Source organism: Mauremys mutica, chromosome 2 (genome assembly GCF_020497125.1).
Source record: "Mauremys mutica isolate MM-2020 ecotype Southern chromosome 2, ASM2049712v1, whole genome shotgun sequence".
NCBI classification, from domain to species: Eukaryota; Metazoa; Chordata; order Testudines; family Geoemydidae; genus Mauremys; species Mauremys mutica.
Window position 1 is genome coordinate 78,434,762 of NC_059073.1, and position 18,599 is coordinate 78,453,360.

The following is an 18,599-nucleotide window of genomic DNA, read 5'->3' on the forward strand; positions in this document are numbered from 1 at the left end:
AACTCATCCTTCCACATCCCATCGCCTGGTTTTACCTTCCTACAAATCAGCAGGGCTCTTGTTCCAAGACTAATGTGTTTCAAAACCAGTATTGCCAACTCTCATGATTTTACCCCAACTCGAGAGATTCTGGGTGTGGTTTTACCTGTCTCATGCAAACACGGTCAAAGGCACCAACTTGCCAATTTTCCTTTATTCAAAATAACCACTATCTCCTATTACCGTCACTGGGGCAGAAGCCAGCAAGATGGCCCCCATTTCCTTGCAATCTATCTGCATGTGGACGTGGGGCTGCCCTTAATAAAATTTGCTGCCACCTCCCACTGTTCTCAGTAAGATTGAAGCCAGGCCCCCGGTCAAAATGGCTGCCACTCTCGTTCAGGGGGACGTTGAATGGTGGGATGTTGGTGCCTGTGGGAGAGCTGTCACAATGACATGAGAAGTTCCTGTGATGAATGGCTTTTCAGGGCTGGGTATGTGGGCAGAGCTCTGTGCGAGAGCTTTGGGGCGAAGGACGCAGACATGTCCTGCCTTCATGTATGGCCCTATAGCTGGGAGAGGGGCCCCGGAGGCATGAGGTAGGGGAGAGAGGTGTTGGAGAAGTGGCGCTGCTAGGTCCCAGGCAGAGAAATGTAGCTGCTGGGTCAAGACAATAATAAGAAATGGATGGCAGTTACCTTCTCCTCACCCTAAGTTAGGGAAGTGTAGTTTCCATCTGAGCAGGCGGGGAGAGACATGCATTTTTGGTTGCATTAAAGGGTCATTGAAGGTTTATTTTTCTATCTGAAATCATCACACAGAGGAGTAGAAGGAAGTTAAAATAAAGCCAAAAGATGGACTAAAACCATGGTTTGTTGATTTTTCCATTCCCCCACCCCAGAAAATAAAACTTTTTTTTAAAAAATCATAATTTTTGATCACTTGAGGTTGGCAATACTGAATTAGGAGGGAGGAGCGAGGAATATCCTAATGAGAACACACATGAGTTAATCTACGGGCAATAGCCTTGCTGACCTGTAGGCATGGAAATAAGGAGAGAAATGAGTCACAGTGGGACCCTGAGTCCAGACTGAGACCTCTATGAGCTACCAAAACACTAGTGCTATTAATAATGGATGTTTAAGCATTGCAGTATGTAGTTGGTTATTGATTGTACTTTGATTATCAGTGCTCCTCCTCTAAGATTACTCCTTCTGTCATATCTTGAGGGTTACAACTTTTAATAGAATCCTAAAGAGTTTTTTAATAGTGTGTCAAACATCGGGGGACTCTTCACGTAGTTGTGTCTTCACTGGTGAGTACTCTGGGCTATCTAGATTCTGCCTCCACGGAGATGCCAGTCTGTCTTTTCCTGTTCACAGGTAGAGTATAGAAAAAAACATCTTCTGTAACTTTTCATACATAGGTCTCTAATATTAAGTGTGCTGCTTTTTTCATCATACTAGCTTTGCTCATTTTGTATTGATCTTAGTATTTATCATTTTGTATGCCATCTTAGTAATATTTATCTTTGTATATGGAGGCAAGCTAGATCTGTGTCTAATAACACTTAGATAACTAGCTCCTCCATGGACTCCTGAGGGATTGATTCTGTAAGGTGCTGAGCACCTTCGCTGAGGAAATGGGTGCTGTCAGCCCCAGCAGGATTGGGTCTGTAAGTATGAGAAGTGATCACTGAAATTGTGCTATTTGTATTGTATATGACAATAAAGAGAGCCAAAGAGCAGCACAGACACAGTAGGATTAAGGTTAAGGCATTCTAGTTTTGTGGTTATTGATAATGTGAAATTGTTATGAGTAATGAGTTAGTGAGAGTTTAAATTTCTCAGGACATTGCTACAGGGGCAGAATCACAGTAGTTTAGGTGCCAGGTTTGAGAAATGTAACCTTAAGGATGTGTCATCTTAATTTTTTGGTTGTGTTTTAACACTGTTAGTTTAACATGATTGTAAATTATAGTGTAACTAGGACACACATACATTTCTACTGTGTGTCCTGGAACAAACATTTACATCATCTACACTAGAATGTACAGATATATTAACTAACATGTTAATGTGTTAAAATAGACTAAAAAATCAAACCCAGGAAAAGGAGAGTTAAGGTTTCCTTAACTCTCTTTTCAGAATGTTGGAATTAATATGCACTCAACCCACTGAGATCTGTCTTCAACTTTAACTTTACTTTAATGAGGATTTTTAGGTGGGAGCTAAATCTGTTGTGCAATCTTTCAACTTCTGGTTTTCCTTTCCTTTTTAAAAATATTAATTTTTGTGGTTCTCTTATGATGGTTTCAGACTACAGCTGATCTGTACTGAATTTACCATTCAGAATGCAGTTTGCAGAGTTGTATTTTATTCAAGGCCAGTACCAGACTGGATCCCTGGCAAGACTTTTCTATTGTTTTAACACTTATGTCATTAGTAAAATGTAGCTTTATTTCCTAAATCATCACCAGATAAATTTATGCAGTAAAGTTATAGAACTCTCTGCTAAGAGTCTGGGTTGAAAACAAAATTAAATTTGACTTGTCCAATTTATTAATCAGGTCACTATTATTTATTTTAAATGCTGCTTTTCTTTTTCTGTAAGAAAAGAATCTGTCATCACTGATAACTAGCATTCACCTCAGCAGACCCATGAACTGCACTCTTCATTGTGAAGCCATGGTGTTAATCACCACAGAAGCTTAATATCTGGCTAAACCTTTCCTGCTGTTCTGGATTGTTGTAGCTCTCTAGGGAACTACAAGTTGTCAAAGCAGCAACTCAGCAATCATAGATTTTATAACACCTCTCTTGCTCTTCCCTTTACTCCTTCTGATGCCCTTTTTTTAAAAAAAAAGTGCAGTAAGAAAATACAGCTACCTCTCAAGTCTTAAATTTCTCATTATGTGCCCTACCTCTTCAAAACAATACACATACACTTGCACTTCCATGGAAGTGAACGTACTTGCAGAAGATGACTCTTTAAGAAAGTCGGTGTGGTATGCACAATGTGTTTTGAGTTTCCTCAACTCCCACCAATTCCACTGAAGTCAAAATGACATCCAGTAACCAAATCCTGAATGTAACTTCCTGTGCACTGGTCTTGAAGAGCAAATGGAATGAGCTTGATGAAAATGTTATCAGCAGAAGACTGAATGTTTTCCATATATATATATATATATATATGTCAGTGTTTCTGAATGTTGCCCGACCTCTAGCGTAAGTTGTGAATGGGTGTTATGTACAATAAAACCTTGATAGTTTCCTGGATTAGACTGATTAGTGTTGTTTAGATAATGCAGAACTTGAATAACTTCCTCTCAGGAAACACTGAAGCTGAAATGCTAAGCAGACATGCTGAATATACCAAAGCACTTGTTCATACTTGCTGTGAAAGACTCACAGAAGTCAATCACATTTTCACAAATACGGACAAATTGCAGATCACAACTTCCATGGGGAAGCGCAATTACTTACAGCATTTCTCATTTATTTAACAGACTGAGACATCAAAATTGGTTAGTAAGCTGTCTTAATAATTTATGTGGTGGCTATTTGCTAACAGTGTCAGATTTTGAAGCACGGAATTAGGGCTTTACTCTGCACATAAACAGGATGTTCTGTGGGTGGAGAAAACAATTTTTACATAGTTTAAAAAAATCTGCAAATGAAATCCCTGCTCAACATGCCCAGCCACTAATACTCTGTACTACACTGTACAGCAGGTGCCTGTAACAGGAAGGCAGGGTCTGCCTGAAACATCTTACTCTGCATACAGGTATTGATCCTGCTGAGAAAAGGCGAGCTGGGTTCTGTTACTTGACTGGGGAAGGTGTTTTTTTATGACACCCAAATATAAGGCAGATAGGAGTGGCTGTCAAGAGAGAGAGGATCTAGAGTTCAGTAGTCTTGAGGTAATAACCGTAGAACAACCAAGCCTGGGCATCTTTTTACCTTCTAGTACAATTTCCATAATAGGAAACATGTGACCATACATATGTTATCTAAACTCTCAAATCACAATCTAGGTAAAACCAAGGGGGAAGCCTAGGGTCTGGTAGTGAGAGGTGGGCAGAGGTGACAGAACCAATATTCTTGATGGGGGTTCACTGCCTTGAGGGCCTGGGAAGGGGTTATATCAAGAAGGTATCTTTACTCCTGGATCACGAGGGAGAGGCACAATAAGGGGGCCATCTCTGCTCCTCAAGGAAGGAAGCTGGAGAGGGAGAGAATCTTTTCTCCCTTTTCCTCCGAGACCTCTGCAGGGAAGTGCCATAAAGCAGCAAACAGAAGAGAGAATGGATGCCAAATAACTAGGGATACCAATATCTCCCAAATATACTTTACTGCTTTTGGATGGCTGCTATTTAAAAGTGGAGAATATTTTATTTGTTCTTTACTAAAAACTAGTCTTTTATAGTCACACTCTTTCTAGCAACTATGTCGGTTCCAGATGACCCTACTTTTTTCTCAAGCAAAACCATAGTAATGTGTGGTGCATATTAGAAATTTAACTTGTGCAGATTTCCATGATAAAATTCTTGTTTGACTTTATTAAAGTTATTAAAACTAATTTACAGTTTCTTGTGAGATGTAATCTCCCATCCTACTATCCAATCCCACCTAAATAGACTTGGTATGAATTCAGGTGCTATCTTCACTGTGCAGGGAGAAATATTTTTATTTATATTTGTATTGCAGGTGGCTTCGGGTGAATGCAATGAAGACACAGAGGTTTATAATATCACCCTCAGCACTGGGGATGAGCTCACCTTAATGGGACAAGCGGAAATCCTTTATGCAAAAACGTCCAAGGAAAAGTCACGACTCAACACCATCTTCAAGAAAATTGGGAAACTTAATTCCATCAGCAAGCTAGGCAGAGGCAAAATGCCGTGTCTCATCTGCATGAACCATAGGACCAATGAAAGCATTAGCCTTCCTTTCCAGTGCAAGGGCAGATTTAGCACCCGCAGTCCACTGGAGCTACAGATGCAAGAAGGTGAGCACACAATTCGCAATATAGTAGAAAAAACAAGGTTGCCTGTTAATGTAACTGTGCCAAGCCCCACACCAAGAAACCCTTATGACCTGCATTTTATCCGCGAAGGGCATAGATACAAGTTTGTCAATATTCAAACCAAGACTGTGGTGGTTTGTTGTGTGCTGCGTGGTAACAAAGTTATTCCAATGCATTTTCCCTTGCACTTGACTCTTCCAAAGTTTAGCCTCCCGGAGAGCCTTGTAAAGGGTGAGCTGTGGCATGAAACCTTGGTCCAGCACTGGTTTAATATCTGCCAGGAACAGTTTGACATAGATGAATATTCCCGAGCAGTGCGAGATGTGAAAACTGACTGGAATGAAGATTGTAAGAGCCCTAAGAAAAGTCAATGCACTGGGCACAATCATGTGCCCAATTCTCTCAGCTATGCCCGGGATGAACTAACGCAGTCCTTTCACCGGCTCTCAGTTTGTGTTTATGGAAACAACTTGCATGGAAACAGTGAAGTGAACCTTCATGGGTGCAGAGATTTGTGTAGCGAGTGGGCCCTGTTTTCTCATGATGCTCTTCAGTACCAGGACTCTGGTGATAGTAGCAGTGACTACCTTTTTCCTGAAGTTAGTGAAGAATCAATGTTTCTACCTGCGAAACCAGAACTCCCTTATGAAGAACTGTGGCTGGACCAAGAATCTGGGAAGCCCAACGATCATCCTCTTACGCGCTCACTAAGTGAAAAAAACAAATGTGATAATTACAGAAGTTCTTTCCGGTCAAAGGGTGGTACTGCATCTCTTCCTGTACCTGGATCTCTAGTAGCAGCAACGAAATCTTCAGATGTTTCCCTACCTCCACCTCCGGTGCCTCCCAAATCAGAAGCTGTAAGTCAGTGTTATTTATTTTTATTTATTTTTAAATGAGTGTGCATTTGGGGAATCATTAGGGCAAGACCCAGACTTGAGATGGGGAAAGGAGAAATGTATATTGTAATCTAATCCTTGCCACGTGGAAATCATAACATAGAATTGATTTTAAAACAAATTAACAACTAACATTTAATCCCTACACTTTGGGATGTTATTGCCTTGGTTACTGCTCTTACAAATAAAGATTCACAGATCCTAAATGAGCCCTTCACTTTTCCAATTATATCTCCCCTTCAATGCCTCACATTTTGCTCAAGCTTTTTGTTGTTGAAGTATGTTGGTCATGAACCCATTCAGAATACCTTCACGTCATCCTCGATTCAGCCACAGAGATTGCTGCGCAGTCAGAGGCGGCTCCAGGCCCCAGCACGCCAAGCGCATGCTTGGGGCGGCATGCACGGGGGGCGCTCTGCCGGTCGCCGGGAGGGCGGCGGGCGGCTCCGGTGGGCCTCCCGCAGGCATGCCTGCGGAGGGTCCGCTGGTCCCGCACGGCTTCGGTGGAGCCGCGGGACCAGCGGACCCTCCGCAGGCATGCCTGCGGGAGGTCCACTGAAGCCGCAGGACCGGCGACCGGCAGAGCACCCCCCACGGCGTGCCGCCATGCTTTGGGGCGGCGAAATGTCTAGAGCCGCCCCTGTGCATAGTGATACTTCAGTATTTTCAATGTGCATCTTGAGTTAATAGTGCACAATTCACTTAAATTTGAAAATGATTGTAGATTCCTTTTTCCTCCATTATAAACCTGACTGTATTTTGGAGTATCCTTAAACCACCCCACTCAATCCCAGCCTTTACCAAACCAAAACCAATCTTATCCCTGGGTAAATTCCACCTCTCCCCCTGAGGAAAGTCTGAGGCAAACTGGACAAGGTATTTGTGAGATAAAAAAGTTCAAAAGTCAAGGAGTCCTTTGCTTTTGAGTATCAGAGGGGTAGCCGTGTTAGTCTGGATCTGTAAAAGCAACAAAGAATCCTGTGGCACCTTATAGACTAACAGACGTTTTGCAGCATGAGCTTTCGTGGGTGAATACCCACTTCTTCGGATGCAAGTGAAGTGGGTATTCACCCACGAAAGCTCATGCTGCAAAACGTCTGTTAGTCTATAAGGTGCCACAGGATTCTTTGTTGCCTTTGCTTTTGAGACATTTTTCCTAACTTGGTTTGATCAAAAGTCACATTTCTAAAACAGCTGGCCTAGAAATTCCAGATTTTTGCAGTAATAGGTTGGTCTTGGTGAAGACAGGTGCCTTGAGCTAATGCTGGATTTTTTTAGGGAGAAAGTGTTGATTATTAAAAGGAGCTTACATTTCAAGTTGGAGCCCTGCAGAGTTCTTAGCTCATAAGCCTTGATTATTACTTTTTTACACAGCTTGTTTTTTCTCTGCCAGCGTTCATAATACAAACTCTATAGTAGTTATTCCCCCTCCTAATGCTACCCTAGAATTTGTTTAAAGATACCTCTGCCTCTGGGCCTCACACTTAGGGGCTCCCCCAATCTCCTTAAATAGGCTTGGGTGGAGATTATAACCTTGCATGGGTTGCTGTTACTGAGACTTTCTTAAACATTTTTAAAATCAACGAAACCCTTAGCCCAAAAGGCTCTGATTAGGAATTATTACAAAGTTTGAATGCCTTAAACCTATCCTGGGTGATTCCTGACCTTCTTTCAAGTTTAACTAATGAAGAAAACTTTACGGAGTCTAAACACCTTCATAAAAACAAAAAGAACCGAACCCTCTCCCTCTCAACCCTCTCCTAACTATTATTAACCCTTTGCACATACACATCTGCAAATATACTTATCCACTTCCACATAGTGGTGATACATTAGCAACTGTGGGGGCAATGACAGTGCTGGATAAGTACACATACAGAACTGGAGACCCAGGATGAGGCCCTCCTGAAAATCAGTACCCATTCCACGAGCTGGAACTGCAGCATTATGTAACTCGTAAACATAACTCCAAGAGCTGTGCTGCCAAACGGTTGGAGATGCACAATTACAATGTTTTGACAATGCTATGTATATTGTCAAAACAAGTGGCCATGTTAACTTCAGCTGCATTCCAAATGGAAGACAAATGAGCTTCCTGGAAGGAACAGAAGTCCATGGGAGCAGGGGAGATTGGGACTTCATCTACTTATTGAACAGTATATACAATTATTCTCAACTTGGTAGTTTATAATGCTAAATAAAAGCACATGGAATACAGAAACCTTAGTTCAATATTGTTCTGGGTTAGTAGGACTGAGTTCGGTGAATAGATATTTCCATGAACGATGCCTTTTAAAGTCATCTTGAAAGTATGTCTTGGTGGTGTGTGTTACTTATCAAGGCATGCGTAATATTTGGCTGAGCAACTTCAGCAATTTTAGTATATTTCTTGCCATGAAATGGAACCAATTTCTGCTAAAGTTATTAATATACATTTTCAGACAGGGTTGGGTGTTTATCTGATGTATGGAATGAATCAGAATCAGTTTTGTGCCTTCCTGGAACAGCTCCAGAAAGAACATCAGCCACCTACTGACTTCATCAGTGGGCTAGGGTTAAAAAGATGTTTGTTCAGTTTCCATGTGAAGTATTTATAGAGCAAGTAGAGCTCAGTAGCTGCTAGTGAACATATGGTTTTGTCATCACTCCCTTAAAATGATATTTCATAGTATGTCTCCATCAAACTTGGCTAATGCTTGTACTTCTGCATACAAAACATTTAAAATATACTGTAATATAGCATGGCCAGAGGGCAGCAGGAGAGTGATAGATGGGAGCTATGTAAGCCCCAGGATGATGAGAGCCGTATTCCCTGTAGAGGGAAGAGAGACTGCTACAGATTAATTAGAGCACCTGAAACCAATTAATCCAATTAGAGCACCTGAAGCCAGTCACCTGATTAAAAAAAACCCCGCTTCAATCAGACAGTTGGAGGAGTTGAAGCAGAGTGGTTTGGTGTTGGAACGGAGAGCAGTTTGGAGGAGAGCAGTTTGGAGAAGTGCTGTGGCGGGCCAGAAGACCAAGACTCTAGGTCAGGAGTCGGCAACCTTTCGGAAGTGGTGTGCCGAGATTTCATTTATTCACTCTAATTTAAGGTTCCGTGTGCCAGTAATACATTTTAAGTTTTTAGAAGGTCTCTTTCTATAAGTCTGTAATATATAACTAAACTATTGTTGTATGTAAAGTAAATAAGGTTTTTAAAATGTTTAAGAAGTTTCATTTAAAATTAAATTAAAATGCAGAGCCCCTGGAACTGGTGGTCAGGACCTGGGCAGTGTGAGTGCCACTGAAAATCAGCTCATGTGCCATCTTCGGCACCCGTGCCATAAGTTGCCTATCCCTGCCCTAGGTAAAGGGAAACCTGGCTTGTGCAGAGCAGAGGGACTCTACAGACACAAGGGGTTGGGAAAAACTTGGCCCAAGTGGAGAGAGGGCAGGAAGCCCCCACAAGCTGAAGGGCCGGAGAGGGAAGTAGCCCAGGGGAAGGACTCGCTAGTTCAAGTGGTTTACTGCTATCCCTAGGGCCCCTGGGCAGGGACCCAGAGTAGAGGGTGGGCCTGGGTCCCTCCCTCTCCACTCCCCTTTTCTGGGACAGTTGATACCCCAGTTCAGGGATGAGAAACGGAGCCCTGAACCCCCCATAAGAGGAGAAAGCGTGGGACCCATCATAATAGTGCTGGCAATTTGCCACAATACATTAAAAAGGGGGAAAAAATGGTTTGTGGGACACTTAACTATTTTAGAAATTTGACCTTTTTTCTCATCTACAAGATTATCAAAAGATTTTAATCTTATGTGAAAACAATGTAATGTGTTCTGTATTAGAAAAATTTTAATAGTGAAAATAAATAGGAAGTCAAGTCACTCCTAAGAGACTTAATGCTGGGTGGATTCTCTGGTGTGTTTATTTTTTTAAGCATGTGCAGCATGGGGTATACTGGAAGAGTCAAGTTCATGTAAACAAAAAACATTGAAAAAATATATTTAGGAAAAGCTGAGGTTTTAAGTGGAGAACCCTGTTTGTTTGATTTTTAGCCATGAATTTTTTTCTACTTTTAAAACTGTAGGCGAGATGTATTCTGTATCATGGACACATTTTTCAGAAGCTCCTGTCACTTAGCTGCTTCTGAAAATTTTACCCCACGTGGTTACAATGGCTGAAGGCTGTGACTCTGGCAGACCAGGTGCCAAGGCCCTAAGTCTCACCTGAACAATGACACATGTAGCTGGAACCAGTCTGGCTCACCCATGCCTTAGTATTGTGAAAATAGATATTAGAATTAAAAACTGGGTTTAGACTTTGTGGAATGTGTGTAAGTTGCTGCATGTGTTAATCTCACTTATAATTTCTGTATCCGATGTTATAAGTTAATATCACAGCAAAATGACCAAAATGATCAAGTATTATTACTTTATCAACTACAATTGGTTAATAACATAATAAAAGCATCCTTATTCAGGAATCATCAATGGACTCCAAAACGTCTACAGCATGGGGTCTGGCGTGTTAGAGGGTGGAGGATCTGAAATAGTGAAGTATGGGATTCCCAAAGACTCTTCAAGAACTGATTTTAAACAAGCTATTTTTTCTAACCCTGGCAAAGCAAACATATACCACTAACTAATTTGACCAGCTCTGTTGACCAATAGCTAAAAGATCATCCATTTTTAGAAATGAAAGAATAAAAAACAGTTACCTACCTCTAACTGTTGTTCTTCTAGATTTGATGCAGACATGTACCACAGGCATCAGAACTGGAGAACTTTGCCGAGCAGTGCCCATAGGGGCAATCGCGCTCATGCTCTGAGGCCTTAGCCCCTTCCTTGGTCATATAAAAGTGCTGCTGTTCTGACCCCTTCAGTTACTTCACACCAAATGTTAGAAGTTCAGACTCTGATGCAGGGGGGATGGCGGGTGGTAGTGGAATGCATGTCTGCATCGCGTCTTGAACAGCAGCAGTTACAGGTGGTTAACCGTTTTTCTTCTTCGAATAGATACAGCCGCATGTTTTATGTAGGTGACTTGAAAGCAGTATTTGCAGGAGGTGTCTATTTTAGGAAAGACTGCAATGTTGCTTTCCCAAAGTTTGCATCTGGTCTCGACACAATGCTGTAATGACACAATGGTTTTCAGACGTATGCTCAAAGGATCAACTGGCTTCCCTGCAAATGTCCAATATAGAAGTGTCATTTAGATGTGCCATTGACTTCGCCTGAGCTCTTGTGGAATGAGCTCGTACCACTTGTGGACTACTTCATATCTGTCGTGATACAGGAAGTTATCCCACCTGGAGATTGACTGTGGAGAGACTGCTTCATTAGGTCCTCATATAAAACAAACAGATGCAGTGAAGAACAGAAAGGTTTAGTTCTGTCCAGATAAAATACTAGACATTGCCTGACTTACAAAATGTGGAGACAGTGCTCCTCTGGGGTTGAATGCATCTTAGGGAAGAACACTGGTAAATATATAACTTGGTTCAAATGAAACTGGGAAACTACCTTAGATAAAAACTTAGGGTGCAGCCGCAGGGTCAATTTATCTTTGGAAAATCACATGTAAGGAGGCTCTGCCATCAAAGCCTGTAACTCGCATACTCTCCTGGCAGATATCGCCACAAGGAAGGCCATTTGCTGACATAGAAGGGAGAAAGAAGAAGTTGCCAAAGGCTTGAACACAGGTCCCATAAGAGCTGCTAAAACAGTTTTAAGGTCCCACAAAGTAACCAGCTCTGTAACCGATGAGTGGAGATGAATGACTTCTTTCAAGAACCTCACTCCCAGTGGGTTTGAAAGCACACACTTCCCATGGATAGGTGGATGAAATGCCGAAATTGCTGCCAGGTAGACTTTCAATGAACTCAGCATGAAGCCAGAAGATTGAAAGTGTATCAGATACTCCAAGATGTCCTGGATACAAGCCCATGTTGGTTGCACTCCCCCAGCTATTGCCCATACTGTGAACTGCTTCCACTTGGCCACATAGGTTGCCCTGGTGGAGGGCTTCCTATTGTTAAGCAAGACTTGCCAGGTCACCTCTTCCTCATCTAACCATGCAGCATCCACACTGTGAGATGCAGGGATGTTGGGAACAAAACCTGACCGTGATATGAGTCAGGAGGTCGGGGTGAAGAGGAAGGAATATGGGAGGCCGGATCGGTAGTGTGAGGATGTCAGAAAACCAACCTTCTCTCAGCCATGTTGGAGCAATAAGCATGACACAGTCCATGATTGGAATAGGAGAAAAGGCATACAAGAGTGCTGTTTCCCAGCTCAGCTGAAAAGCGGTGGCCAAGGAGGCTAGACTGAGACCTGCAACAGCTGGCTTTTCTTGTTTTTGCTCATAGCACACAGGATGCCCCAAACTGGAAAGATGGACCACAGGATGCTGGACTTAAGAGAGGAGAAATTCCTGCCAAGGTGATCCAGCAGGTGATTGTAGATCCCGTGCAAGTGATAAGCCATGGGGGGAAAGGTTCCCCTGATGCAAAACTGCCAGAACCTGATTGCCTCCTGACAAAGCATATTAGAGTGTGCTTCCCCTGCCTGTTCACATAATACATTGCGGTGATATTGTTAGTGAGTATCAGAACTGCTAAGGATTTGATGTGATCTTGAACGGTCTGAAAAGCATTGTAGATGGCACAAAGCTCCAGGACACTCATCGGTAGAGAAGCTTCCTGTTCTGACCACAGGCCTTCAACCTTCTGTGACTCCAGATGCACTGCCCAACCTATTAAGGAGAAATCAATTACTATAATTCTGGTCAGTGGAGACTGAGCAGAGGGATTGCCCTGGCACACATTGTCCTGAACCATCCAGCCCTGTAAGGAATTCAGGATTGGCAGAGGAAGACAGACCAGTCTGTCCAGGGGATGATGGTGCTGACGATAGAGCGACTTCAGCCATGTTTGAAGAGGACAAAGGTGCAGCCTGGCATATTAGATTACTTGTGTGCATGCAGCCATATGACCTAAAAACCTCAGGTACACCCAGTCTGTGCTTGAGTGTTGGGACTGCAGCTCCAGACATACACCGCAAATCTCCTGAATCGTTCAGTTGTCAGAAATGCATTTGAATTTGTAGAGCGGAATTTTCAAGCAGTATTGTTGTTGTGGCTGCTGACCACTTTTAGGGACGTCTCCACATGGCTGAAATATATACTCCCAAAGCACGCAAAGTCGTTCTGGAGTCTTTAAACAATTGCGTGGTTTCCTTGTTCTTTTCTGAAAACAAAACCCAGCCATCAAATGGTAAATCCTCAGTGGTCTGTTGCACATCGGATGCAACGCCTGAGTTCTGTAGCCATAAGACCCTCTTGATGGTTGCAGCCGATACCGTAATCCTGGCTGAGGCATCCACTGTGTCCAGGATTGCCTGCAATAAGTTTTGGCCACTAAACAGCCTGCTGAAATGAATGCTTTGAATTCTTCCCTGGAGGATTCTGGCAACTTGTCCATGAACTTAGACATTACCATCAATTAACAAAGTCATGTTTGGAGAGCAATGCTTGCAGGTTTGTGATGCACATCTGCAGGGAAGAGACAGTATAAATCTTTCTTCCCATCAAGTTTGTCCTCTTGGACTCTGTCTTTGGTTGTAGATATATACGTTCCCGGCTGAGCCCTGTCATTTGCTTCAGTCTCCAGCTGAGAGTAAGGGGCAGGTGGGAATAGAAACAAACTCTTGTGTGGGAATGAATATCATTTCTCCAAATGCTTTGCTGTAGAGGAAACAAATTAGGAGTCTATCAGAAGGCCTTTTCAGGCTCCAGGAGAGCCTTATCTATTGAGAGGGCTACTCTCCCTGGAGCTGATGCTTGGAGACTATCCAGGAGCTTATGCATATTCTCCTGGAGGAATTCTGACCCAGTGTAGCAGTCATGCGCTTCAGGAGGTCCTGATATACCTTAATGTCCGCAGGCACCAAGGGAGAGGAAGATTCCAGCGTGATACAAGGAGGCAGTTTGCTGTGTCAACAAGGGATCTTGTTTTTGTTCCACAGGATCTGGACAGAAGAGCCCCGTAGGAGCACAGGGAACAGACTGGTGATCTTGCTCTGAAACTGGTCAAAGAGCAGGACCTCAGGGACCAAGGAGCATCCCACGAATTCCAAGGAGGCCACAAAACACAGAGATAGGGCATTGGTGGCCAGTAGGCCCTGGTCCCAGCGCCTCTGTCCTGACTGCAGGACAGATGCTGATCTCAGCACTGATAGTGATCTGAGAGTGATCTTTGGTGAGGAAGGGCAGGATGTCCCCAGTCTGGATCTTGAAGAATCCCAAAGGTTCTGTGGTGACAGTGAGGGGAGCCAGACCTGATAGAACAAACTGTTTCCCCGCACAAAATTCTGTTACACACTCTCTCTCTCTCTCTCTCTCTCTAGGGCACCCACCTTTACCCAGTTCCTAGGGCTCAAGCATAACCCTGTCAGTTTAAGTACCTGCACTTACCCAATTCCTAGGGCTCAGGGCGTAATTTTCTATGGGTTTGCAGGACCTTTTACCAGTGGAAGAGCCTTACACAGTAATACTCTTATCCTCTATTTACTGACAATTACCAAGCAGAATACACATGCTAAGCCTACAATGCTGTGCTCACCAGTCCTGATCAAGCAGGTGAACTTTCCCTGTTGGCTAGGCAAGGTCAGTCTCATCTGGATTCTGGTCACGGTCATGCAGAGGATTTTTAACCGCTCTAATCTTAGGCTGTGTCTTGGAGGTGAGTTCCTCCAGGTCTTTCCTTCTTATTATTCTTCTGTTCCTTCTCTGCTGGTCTCCTTCTTGGACCCCAGTTTATATAGTGAAACTTGAATCCTGCTTAGCTATACCATAACCAATTATTTTACTAAAATTTTACTAACCAATCCTAACAAAATTCTCTAACCAATTATACCTCACCAGCTTAATTAATTTACACCTAGCAAAGTTATGTAACAGACGGAAACAATCAAAGAACCAGACAGAGATCATACCGGCAAACAATAGGGAAGTAGGGACCATAATGACAAAACAGTAAAGAAATGAGGATTTCACAACCACAACTATTGATAAGTGATTTCTTGCCAGACAGGATGTTATCAAACTAAGTCGTCTTTAACCATCTTAAGATCCATTTCTTTATCTGATGATGGTGGGTGCTATTAGGACGGGGTCTCGGTCTTAACAGCCTGATATTACATTGTTTTAATGTAATTGAGATGGAATGTGAGGATGTGACTTCCTGTGGCCTTATCCTGAATTAAACACAGGAGGACAAGGTGATAGGTAGTAAGTGTAATTAATTGTGCCAATATCTCTTATTCTTTCAAGTAAAAAAAAAAAAAAATCCCTTGCCTGCTCCGTGCATACAATGAGCTGCCCTGAACGGTCTCTCTCTGACCCTAAGGGCATGTTGCAGAGCACGCCATATTCGCTTTGCTTAGTCTGGCTTCATTTTTTTAAGTCCCTAGGCATTCTTGGGGGGCACAGTACTAAAATGGTTCCAGAATTTTATGCCTGAATTCAATAACAAACATAAGTAAAATTGATTCCAGTCTTTTAGCGAGAGAGCAAATAGGAGCCCTTAGAGCCACATTTATTTCAGCATTTTGTGCTGTTGGGCATTTCCTGTAATTTTAACTTGCTCTGATTTGAGAAAGGAATGTACTGAAATATCCCAGTCCCTGATTTCCTTTTTAACATAAGTATTAAATGGGTTATTGCATTTGGAGAAGCATTGAAGTAAGTTGCAAAAGTTTCCACATTTATTTTTTTTAAATAAATTAGATCACTTTAAAGGCTAATTGCATGTTGCAGTGTTGCCAAGCTATTAGTTCTTCAGTGTTCTTAGATTTAAACATACAATTTCCCCCTAAAATGAGAATTTCCTTTGCTCCATTACATATTTAACATAAGGCTGGATGCAGTATATGAAGGGCCTGATTTTTACCTGTGGTGGGGTCATTACAAATATGTATGAGTAACTTTTACTCTGAGTAAATTTATTCAGTGCAACTAGTCATGTGACTAAAATTACTCTCCTTCAAAAGGGTTTGAGTCGGGTCCTTAGCCCGTTGGTCCATTCTATGAGGAAAGTTCTTCTAACTAGAAATGGGCCAAAACTGAAACTTTGATAAAGGAAGAATAATTACAATAATGCACCAGTAGTCAAGTATGATGAAAACTGCTCTGATTATGACAATTGGGCCACTGCCTTGACTGTAGCTGTGATATAAGAGTAAGCTGGAAATATGGTGGGAGATGGAGATATTTCTTTTGCTCAAAATCCAACCTAACAGAATGAGTTTGTATTTTATCAGGTTCCTTTGCCCTCATACATTAACCCATTTGTGTTGCATATGATGCTGGTGGTCTTGCTCGCTGAATTTTTTTTCCTCTCTCTCTCTTCTCACCCCTCCTCCCCCCAAATGCTGGAGTATATCTAACTCCCTTTTTGAGCTTGGAGGCTTGAGTCCATTTTTACTTTACACCACAAATAGAAGGAAAAATAATTAAGGCCATTTGCTAATTTACATGTAATGTGGTGTAATGGGTCACTTTTAGAGGTTACAATAATTCTTTCAGTGCTTGGCTTCTAAAGTACATCTGGATTTCCGCAGAGCTAAAATCATAGAACTCACTGTCAGACCTAATCTATAATAGACCTGTAAAGATGTGTATTGTTTGATAAACCTAAACCCTCTTTCAGCAGAATTAATGAAGACTGAGAACAAAGGTGTATTCAGTTCAGTTGCCTTGTCAGTTCCCCTGAGCTTCTATAGCAGATCTGGTAGTAGAAGTAGAAACGGACTTCCTAAATTGTAGGTCAGCCTAACTGAAGGTGTTTGTACTTTAGTGGTTAAGGATGGCAGGGAAGGCAGGACTGGTTACCATGTGCCCTCTGCTGGCTGGCACAAAGAACTTACACTTACACTTATTTTCCATCAAAACCACAAGAGCAAGAATGCAAGACAGCAGCAAAAAGTGAAAATGGCAACCAGAATAAAGTCAGATATCCCAACTAGTCTTTCAGTTCTGCAGTGCTACTGCATCTGCTCTGGAGTGTTATCAAATGTATCCTATGGTACATATGGCATACATAAGCAGTAGCAGCAAAGATTCCTGTGGCACCTTATAGACTAACAGACGTTTTGGAGCATGAGCTTTCGTGGGTGCATGCATCCAACGAAGTGGGTATTCACCCACGAAAGCTCATGCTCCAATACGTCGGTTAGTCTATAAGGTGCCACAGGACTCTTAGTCTGGGTCTGTAAAAGCAGCAAACACGGCTACCCCTCTGATACTCTTTAGATATTGTCACTTTCTGTCTTAGGAGGGATCACTACAACTAACTAAATTCCATTAGCAAACAGATTTGTTCAAATGTCTCATTCCCCTACAGCACATACAGTACCTGAAATGGTCAGTCTAACCTTCTACACTGCTTAGTTTCCTTTAAACAATTCCAATCTTCATTCTTTTGAATGAACAGATGTAAAACTAGTGAAATAAAAGTACATAAAAACATACACTAGTAACTTTACTTTGCCAGTAATAAGACCTCCTGGTTGCAAACTTTTTGTAAGCTTTTGTCTCCTCTAGCGGGTACTTAAGACAGACACATATATGGCGATAAAGTATTGTTTACCACTAGCATTTTCTTCTCCTTCCTTTTTATTATTTCCTTCCAAGGTAGAAACTGAACTTACATCTGGTGCAGAATGTTGTTACTTGGGTTCTCAAGCTATTTGCTAAATGTTCTTTTCTAATATAGGTAAGAGAGGAATGCAGGCTCCTCAATGCTCCACCTGTTCCACCACGAAGTTCAAAGCCCTTGTCCACCAGTCCTTCCATTCCTCCTCGCACAATCAAACCAGCACGGCAACAGACTCGTTCTCCTAGCCCTACGCTGTCTTACTATTCTTCAGGATTGCACAACATGTATGTATTTGAGCTATGAAATCCAAATATTTCCCTCTATAGGGAAATACTGTTTGTCTATGAATGTGTACATTTTTAACTATTCTGAAACTAGCCTGATGAATGTTTTTTTTTAAAGTTTTCTGTTAACATATGATGCAGGTTGGTGTCACTGCTTCCTGTTAGGGGTTAACTTGGGGCTTGGCTACACTCGAAACTCCAAAGCGCTGCCGCGGGAGCGCTTTGAAGTGCGAGTGTGGTCGCGGCACCAGCGCTGGGAGAGAGGTTTCCCAGCGCTGGGAGAGAGGTCTCCCAGCGCTACACGTACTCCACCTCCACGAGGGGATTAGTTTACAGCGCTGGGAGCAGCGCTGGGGCACTGTTTACACTGGCGCTTTACAGCGCTGTAACTTGCTGCGCTCAGGGGGGTGTTTTTTCACACCCCTGAGCGAGAAAGTTGCAGCGCTGTAAAGTGCCAGTGTAGCCAAGGCCTTGGTGAAGTAGCTCTTTTTTAAAATACTCAAGGCAAAGCAAACTCACATAAGCAGAAACTATTAATTTATTATACAATACATGAAAATTACTACTTACATATATTACCATAGGTGTGCAGGGTATGAGATAGAAAATCTATCCTAAATTTCAAGGGGAATCATATACAATTCTGTATAACACTTAATTTTAAAACAAAATCTATGAAGAGAATGTTAACACCGGGGGGTAAACATGCAAGCCCCAAAATACTAAAGTTAGCTTGTATGTGCAACCTTAACTCTGTGCAAAATCTTATTAAA

General features: G+C 42.3%; 1 protein-coding gene across 2 annotated transcripts in view; it reads left to right on the forward strand.

Annotated features, from left to right (window-relative positions):
* Window positions 1–18,599, forward strand: part of GAREM1 (GRB2 associated regulator of MAPK1 subtype 1) — a 136,308-nt gene that overhangs the window by 106,451 nt on the left and 11,258 nt on the right. For both annotated transcript variants that reach the window (XM_045007180.1, XM_045007179.1), the window contains exons 4-5: window positions 4,689–5,867; window positions 17,660–17,826. In XM_045007180.1, the coding sequence (XP_044863115.1) occupies window positions 4,689–5,867; window positions 17,660–17,826 (1,346 nt within the window). The remainder of the gene's footprint in view (window positions 1–4,688; window positions 5,868–17,659; window positions 17,827–18,599) is intronic.